This window comes from Argiope bruennichi, chromosome 9 (genome assembly GCF_947563725.1).
Source record: "Argiope bruennichi chromosome 9, qqArgBrue1.1, whole genome shotgun sequence".
NCBI classification, from domain to species: Eukaryota; Metazoa; Arthropoda; class Arachnida; order Araneae; family Araneidae; genus Argiope; species Argiope bruennichi.
The window spans coordinates 51,661,685-51,670,696 of record NC_079159.1 but is presented as its reverse complement, the minus strand read 5'-3'; the positions used below and the strand labels follow the sequence as shown (position 1 = coordinate 51,670,696).

General features: G+C 28.4%; 1 protein-coding gene across 1 annotated transcript in view; it reads left to right on the top strand.

Moving 5' to 3' along the window:
- The first annotated feature begins 4,615 nt into the window (after nucleotides 1–4,615).
- LOC129984396 (low-density lipoprotein receptor-related protein 2-like) overlaps nucleotides 4,616–9,012 on the top strand; it is a 112,338-nt gene continuing 107,941 nt past the window's right edge. The window contains exon 1 of the mRNA XM_056094276.1: nucleotides 4,616–4,878. Within this exon, the coding sequence (XP_055950251.1) occupies nucleotides 4,788–4,878 (91 nt within the window). The 5' untranslated portion in view covers nucleotides 4,616–4,787. The remainder of the gene's footprint in view (nucleotides 4,879–9,012) is intronic.

The window sequence follows — 9,012 nt, the reverse complement described above, 5'->3', positions numbered from 1 at the left end:
AATTTTGATATAATAAAAAGACCTTATATCGTTCTTTATTCGGTTTACTTTTTTAAAGTATATAACAAAAACTCCCACTGTCAATGAATTTGCTGCTTCAAACTTTACATATGGAATCAATAAGTAAATAAGTTTTGAATTATAAAACAATTGGTACAAAATTATTTAAATGCTCTACAAAAAGGCATCTACAAGCCAAAACAGGTATTCTTCTTTAATATTTTAGTGCATTGATACAAAATTAGAGTTCCAAAAAAATGCCATCTAATTAGGAGACATAAAAAAATATCAAAGGATCTAATAAATTAATAAAATGCTGCATGAAATATTCAGCTTCAGACGGACAAAAGTTACAGCGGTATAGGTCATATTTTCCAGTGACGCAAAAAGTTACTGTATCATTCTGGAACAAAAATGTTCTCAAAGTTAATCATTTTAGTGATTTCTTTAATCGAACTTTAACATAGGAGTTGGAGTTAAATTTGTGTACTCGTTACAATTTTAATTTTAGAAGTGACTTACACCATTGCTACTCTAATTCAGCCATATAGTCAGTATTGTATTGCATATTTGTTTCTTAAGTTACATTTTTCCTGTTTCTTTATGATTAAAAAATTCTATTGAATGAATTTGAACCGGTTTATTTTAAAAATGATTTTATCAAACGCAAGGCCACTTATTGAGTATTATCTCAATTTTATTGACTTATGATTTGATATATTCAGATAAATAGTTGCAATACTATTCATTAAAAAATAGTCAACAATAACATGATTATAAATCTAAGCAATCTGAAATCCGTGCGTTTATATAAGGTCATATACTATTAAAAACCGGCTACACTAGTTAAAATGTTATACAAATGAAAGTAATGACTTTGTTTTAAATCGATTTATAAAGCTTTATTTCAGTTTAATTGTTAATTTTGCAGATAATCTTATTTTCCATCTTTATTTACCTTAATGAAGAGAATAGAATAAAATAACCGGATTATTTTTAGCTAACTTTGTCTTGAGGTAAATAATATATTTATTTTCATTTTTACTTTTTCGTAAATGAAGCATACATACGAAAATACTGTAATCATCAAAATACTGTACCAAATTGATGATCGTAGTTTTTGATGATGAAATTTCGGATCAAATCGGTTGACAGGAAGGCTACTTGTTTGTGCCGGATATGTATGGAAAGGATAGTTTAACAGCTCAAGCAGTTAATTCAGTTATATTAATGTCCATTTTAAAGGAACGTTAAAGCTATATTGGGATTGAACTCGTAATTTTAAACCGTGGTCAGGCGACAAGGACGACTTCTCAACTGCAATCCCCTGAACGCACCATCCCAGCAGGGAAACGTTTGACCCCAACGAATTTAGATTGCACCAGACTTGTTTACACAACTGTTCTTCGGTGAAATCGAGTCTCGAGCCTGGCACCCTCCTATTCCAGTCAAGACATTACCGCCAGGCCACCACGATCCCTTATGCAGTTAATTAAATAAAATTTAGTGTGCGGTATTTACACCATATTTCTAGATCTGCCTCAAAATTGGATCTACTATGCTACAGATTCAAATACTAAAATGCGCAGTCGTTTCTTTAAGGTGTAATGTGAGGTTAAACAAAATCAGTTATATTGAAGAAGTAGAAATTTAAGATTGAACAGATGCTATTATGGTGTCGGAATTTTTTATTAAATGAAATAATTGACCGTCAAAGATTAGTACTTTTTTCCCGTTTTAATGTCGAATAATAAGTAAAGCATTCAGTAAGGTTAATCTAGTGCTAAGGTGCACAGTGATGAATATTCCCATTATTTCTTTAATATTTTTGGCCTAATAAGAGGATTTTAAACAAGAAATTAATATTTATTAATCGACAATATTTTTGGCTGAAAGCAGGAATTGTTTTTTAAAAATAAAGAAATTTCATTTAAACTACAAACCTACTTTAAATTCATGAATCTTATTTAAAAACTTGCGGAAGTGGTCTTTTCTTGCATATTTCATAATAAAAGTGTTATCCGCCTTCCTCTCTGCTCAAAGCTTGGACAAGGAAAAGGTCATGAACACAAAGAGGGCTCAATTAGTTAGCTATATTAACGTCCCGTTTAAAGCAACACTAGGACTATTTTGGGACGTACCTCGTAATTTTGAACCTCGGTCAGATAACGAGGACAACACCTGAGCTGGCACCCCCTCTCCACACCACGCCACACCAGCGAGAGGACCTTTGGTCCTGACGGATTTATCGTGCAACAGATCCCCTTACACGTCGGTTCTTCGTTGGAATGGCGTCTCGAACCTGAAACCCTACGGCTCCCATGAGTGCTCAGAGTTTTACTGTCAATCTTACACATGCGCTTTTTGTGTTTCGTTACATAGTAATGAATATCGAGTATACATTTTGGTCTTTTTTTATCAGTCAACAGAAACCAAAATTCGACACTGGATTATAATTTTAATATCAAGATTACTAATCGAATTTTATATAACTAAGTAGTTGCGTTTTTCAATTATCACGCTTACATGTATAAGAATGTGCAGACAGACAGATGGCCAATACCTTAATAGATTTCATTCAAAATTTGATGTTGGTCTAAACCTTGCTAAAATTCTGTACCAATTTTTATCCAACAAGTTATTTGTGCTTTGAATTTATTATGTTCGCTTACACTCGACTGACATATAATCTTCCTATGGCGAGATTTTGTTCAAATTTTGATAAAATTTTTTATATTAGTTGTAAAGATTACTTACCAAATTTCATCCATCAAACTCGACGTATTTTTGATTTATCGTGGTCACATGCAGGCAAACCTAATTCCAAAAATATATTTTTCAGAGTATTGAAAGGTAGAGATTTTTCAAAATTTCGAGATCGAATTTTTCGACGATTACATTATTTTCCTCGGTTTACTTCAAACACCGGAGAAAAAAAATCAAAATTAATTTAGAAAATAATTTTTTGCTTTTATTGATATAATTTTACACCACTTACGCTAAAAAAAAAAAAATAATGCATTAAAATTTAAAATTTGGTTTGTAAGGCATTAAGAATAAAATGTAGTCATTTTAATTATATTCTGAACTATTATTTCTGTATTGAAAGAAAATATGTAATAGTCAAGTCTTTCTTAAGCTATTTATTAATCTTTTATACTTAAAATTTCCTAAAGAACTGTAATCCTGTATATAAAGGCGGAATTGTTGTTATGTTTCCATAGTCAGGATGTAAGATTTAACAGTGATTAAATTTTGTGATACATACATTTACTTCTTTAAGATTTTTTGAACTGAAAAGATTTTTCTTTTTCAAATTTTGCACATATTTTTATTTAGTAGTATAGAGACGAGTGGATGAGGTGCAAATATATTCAGCAAAATTCTGGAGAGCAACAAGGGCACCTAAGTATTTTTGTTCTTTTTTAACTGCCATCTATAGTCATATTCAGTTTTATAAACTGAAACAAACCCACTAACATTTTATCTCTGTTTGTCAGCTTGATTTATACATCATTACACCAATAGAGGGCGCTGTTAGGGAGAAAAATAAAAGAATGTGGAATGCTTATTTTACATTTTAAAGCCAACTACAATCTAGAGAAGAAAAATGTCAGATTTGTGATCTTGGCTACGTTTAATTAGCCTTGTTATTTACTTATTTTGATTGATTTGAATTCATAATAGGTCTGGCCATTTTTTAAAATCAAAATTTAAACTCTGCTTAAATATACAAATAATTAGATGCATCCAAGCTAAAAAAATGTTAATTTTTTAAAAAAAATGTGAAATGTTAGAATTGTTCTCCAAAGGAGCACAGTTCTAGTATTTTACATTTTTCATAGCGCATACGTATTATCATTTTACATTTTTTATAAAGCATACTTTTCAACTAGATTGATGCAGTATGGCCAAATCTTGCTCTTGTGCCACATTAATATAAATACATATTTTCAGATTAAAATAATGAATATGAATTTATGTCTCAAATGAATGAAAAATATCCATTAATTTATTAACTAATTATTCTCTTCAGAGACATTTTTTTAAATAAAAGTGGGTTTTATTGCCGTTTAATTACATTTGTTTATTTTATGCCGGCTGTAGTTTGAACCCGCTGTTCTGAATTTTTATCCAACAAATTAAAATTTGTTTTCTATAGAATAATTTTAATTCAAAGAAAAACGAAACATTTCAGAGTATAAAAAAATGAAATATTCATTAGAAAAACGTCTGCCATTATTATGCAAATTTCGAAAAGCAATTTTCATTTAGTTATTTTGCAATAGATTATCAAGGAAAAGAGTTTCCTCTGAGACAATTTTAACACGGATCCGGAAAAGTTCAAATGAGCCAACAAATAATTCCGAAATGCTTCCGTTATTGTCTAATCCAAAACCTTTTTCTAGCGAAAGTAATCTCGAAAGAAATTCCGGGAACGAAGAACAAACTCAACTGCATTCGTGTCCAACGAAAATATCCACTTATTGCGAGCAGAAAAGTGCCTCTTTCTCGCCAAGGGAGAAAATAATTCAAAAATCTCATTTGGCGACTAACGAAGAGATGATAAACATGGCAGTCCTAGCAGGTAGCTAGTAGCCCCGCGTTTACAGAAATGCTCTCGAACCTGTGGATCAAAGCATTCAGCAGTTAGAGTGGTTCGTCACGAAAGCTAGTGATGTGGTTGTGGAGTGGAACCCTCTTGCATACGTGAACGTAAATTTTGTATAGTTGAATGTTTTAAAAAAAGAAACGAAAACTGCTGTTCCAAAACGAAACTTTCAGTTATGGATACGATATTTTCCCGTCAGTGGAATCTCAAACTGTGTTTAATTTTAGTGTACCTTTGGAGTACTGTGCTTAATTCTTATTCACAAGGTAAGTCGTGATCACTGGTGCATATAAGGATGAAATCGTGTGTCTGGAAAAACGAAAAATTTATATATCTTAAGTGCTGTAGACGTGTACAAGAATATTCGCCGTGTATTGTACGAGATGCCGACAATTGATTCTTCCTGGTATTGACAACTGTCAGAAATTGGTTTGTTTAGGTTTTAAGTAATTATGGATTATCATTTCTCGAATGTGTGTTTCGAGGTGTATCGCGTTGAATTTCATGGATGGAATTTAACCAACTTCACCAGTTAATCCAAAATTCAACTGTGGATATAGTCGTTTTCATTTATGTTGTATTTTATTCGTAAAGTTCAATGACATTCGCGTGGATAGCTGTGTTTTAAGTTGTATTTTCGGCGTACTCGTTCCAAGAAATTTCTGGCGCGCTTAATGCAATTTTAAATTCAGTTTTATTTTAAAAGCGTGCTTCTTATACCTGTGCTCTGGAATGAACAAAAGCAATACTACGACGTTTGATTTTTGTATTATCTAAGTTTGTTTGGAATTTTTTCGTTTCTTCTCGGATAAAAAAAAATAGTTTTGCTCTTTTTATCCGAGCATATCTTTGCACATATTTTAAAAAGTTGAAATTGTATAATTAATTAGAGGAGAGTTAAATGTTCATAAATTAAATTTTTCTCATAACTGCTATGTATCAAAATTTTGATTTTTTTTTTTTTTATCGTATGATTTTGTAACAGCGGCTAGAAAAAAAGACAATTTCGCAACATTTTTTTTTCTTTTAAAATATTGAAAATTGGGTGTGTGTTTCAAAAAATAAATTATACAGAATTTTTTATTTTTGATTATCTTCTATAAGTATATTCTTAATATTTAATTCTTATTCTTAGTACATTTATTCGAATTGAGGAAATTTTTGGAAGGATAGTAATGATATATTTTATACTTATTTAAGTTTTAGAAAATTTAGCAATTTTCTCAGGAAATTGTATGTAATTTTGTGAAACTTAAAGTAGAAATAGCTGTAATTTGCAAGTCAGAATTTTTAAAAGGCATTTTTATTTTTCAATTCGAAAATGCATTATTAGCATTTAAATAAAATTTTCATAACTAACAACTAAAATTGAATAGGACTTAAATGTGTGAAAATTATATATTTTTCTTTCTATAGAAACAGCATTAAAATATGCATGAAACATTTTTTCTTCCTTGTTACAATCAGTTTTAAAAGTGATATAATATAAACAGTATTTCAGTTAATATGAATTAATGCTTCCATTTTCTCAAAATGAGCAAAAATAAAAATTCTTAAATAAATGCTGGATGAAATTTCTTAAAGTCTATAAAATGCATATTGTATATACTAGCAAGCATGCACGTACATTAAAACTTTAAAGTACTGAAGTTTTTAGGAATTCTTACATACCTAATAATTTTCATACATGTGAAGAAAACCTGTAAAGTAACAAAAATAAGTAGAAATTGTTACATATATGCAGTTCATTGCTAGTTATTTCACAAAATATTAAAATGTTTTAAACTAAGGATTTTGAGATAGTAGAAACTTATTTGGTTCCAAATTATTTGTTATATTTTATATTAAAATTGAAGTACCAATTATAATTTTTTCAGATGACATTTGCTGAATATGCATGTTAAAAGTCAGAAAAGGAATATATTTGTTTTGGCAATAAAATAATAAATACCTTTAGTGTCTAATTAGAAATTATTATAGTGCGTAAATATTTTTCTTGCGATACATGTTATTACATTTTACACATCCATAGTCTATCAATTTACTTCAGTGTTAACTTCATAATATTTAAAATAATTGCATTTATATATATGATGTTTGAATTATGAAAGTAAATTTACTCCAGAAAAATATTTTAAATTTAGTTTTATTTTGTACATTAATTTACAAAAAATAATGTATGAATTATTCTGACAATAATTAAGGGGAATTCATAGAGAAATTAATGTTTCTGAGAGGTTTTGAATCTGTGTTTTTTTTTTATTGTTAAGAGATTAATTGTAAATTGGTCCGTTTTTTTCTTGTATTTTTGTTATAAAATTTTTTTTTAACGCAGATCCTATATTTCGAAAAGGCAAATGTTTGCTTGAGTTATTCGAGTAAAATATTCTCAATATATTTGATATTAATCCTAGTGATTTAATAAATATATGTTTATTGATTTCATTATATTCTGTTAATTGAAAAAAAAATTATTGAAAAAATTTATTGAATGAATGTTTAATTAAAATTGGAAAAGTTAATTTTGCTTAAATTATCTAAATTCATTTTCACAGATTAAAAAAAATTGGTTTACCAATGTATTTTATAATCTGATTTTGGTATGTAACAATTTCTTAATCTTTTAAAAATGAAAAAGTTTATAATATTGTTAAATTGCATTACATTTAAGGGGATATTTTTTTGTCTTTGGATTTAGAATTGGATATCCTCGTATTAATCTTTATAAATTGCTTATTCCATTTTTTTTTTTCTTCTGTGTAAAAATAAACTTGTCTAAAATAAAATATAAGCAACTAATTGTGTAGTGAAATACAGCCTTTAGTTAAAACCTAGATTGATTGGATTTTTTGATTTTTTTTAATTGGATTTTTTAGTTAGATTTATGTTAATGCTTAATTTTATGTTAATTGCTAATAATATTAATTTATAAAAAACAGGCTGAAGTTTTTTAAAGGTATCAACTTTTTGAACAGAAAAAATTATGACCTATTATTGCCATGCTGCAAAAAGAAAAAAAAGAAAAGAAAAGAAAAAGGCATATGTAATGAATTTGTTAGAAGCATAGTTTTTATTCATAAATTTCTTGTGAAACACAATTTATAAAATGTATGTCTATTTAATAACCATTAATACATTTAGGAAATGTATTACATTTTTTTTTAATTCTAAAGACAGCTGTATGTTAAAAAAAAAAAATGTTAGTGCAGTATGTTAATTGCTGATCATGTGCTTAGTTTAATACTATTAGAATGAAAATTAATGTCATTCTAAATTGTAAATAAAATTTTCTCAATAATTTAAATTGAAAAAAAAAGAAATTAAATTGTATTTTGTAATTTTTTTCTTCTTCTATCACTGAAAAAAAAATTGATTTATTAAAGTATTTTTTATTTAATTGATATTAAATTTAAAGCTCTGAAAATATGTTGAAAATCGACCGCTTTTTTCTTTATGCCTTATTCTGTAAATCGCGCGTTCTTGAAGGTCAGAGAATTTTATAGATGGTATTGGTGTCGAAGAAGTTTCTATACTGCCGCTTTTGAAATTTAATAATTGTAATAAAATTATCAGGAATAATAGCTACTTTGACTAAACATTTTCATTAAAAAAATATTGAATAATTAGTTTGAATTGTATTCTAATTTATTATTGATGCTTCAACGTATTTTCTGATTTTTTGCAGCGCGGCGAAAATTAGATGCTTAATATTGATAAAGTATTTTTATGTCTAAAAAGGGGAATTAAAGCTAACGAAATATTGGTTTAAATTAATCCTTTTAATTTATGGACACTTCAGTCAGGAGTGGATTATCAAATAGGCAAAGTGCAACCCTATCGAATTTTATGTTTTTAAAGGGTCCTACATTCAAATGTATTCAAATTAAAATAGAAATTATTATTAGATTTTCAAATATGCTTTCAGAATATTGCAGTTATTTGACTCGCGACGGCACCGGTCAAGTTTAACGCATTCTGAATACTAAAATGTACAGAGTTCTGTAATCCCACCTCCCTTTTTAAATTACTTCTAAATCAAAATTTGTTATATAAGAAAATATTGAAACCAGTAGTTAAATGTTACTTGCAATTAAATGTTCTGTTAAAACCAACATGCCATTTCTGATTTTGGAAGGGAACCGTAAAAATTTGCGTTGAATCTAGATTCTTAAACTTAATCCGAGCCTCGGTGGAACGAGCAACATATTAATTAAAAGTAAACTGATGCTTTAACAAATATGTAAGGAAGTAAAGGGGGGAGGATATTTACTGATTCGTCCACGTGAATGCTACATCAAAGTCCTGAGACAATACCTCGACTAGTAAGCAGCTAAAATTATGAAATTCCACGAACTGCTTACCTACGCATTTACGTACAACGCACTTGATGTGAATGCATG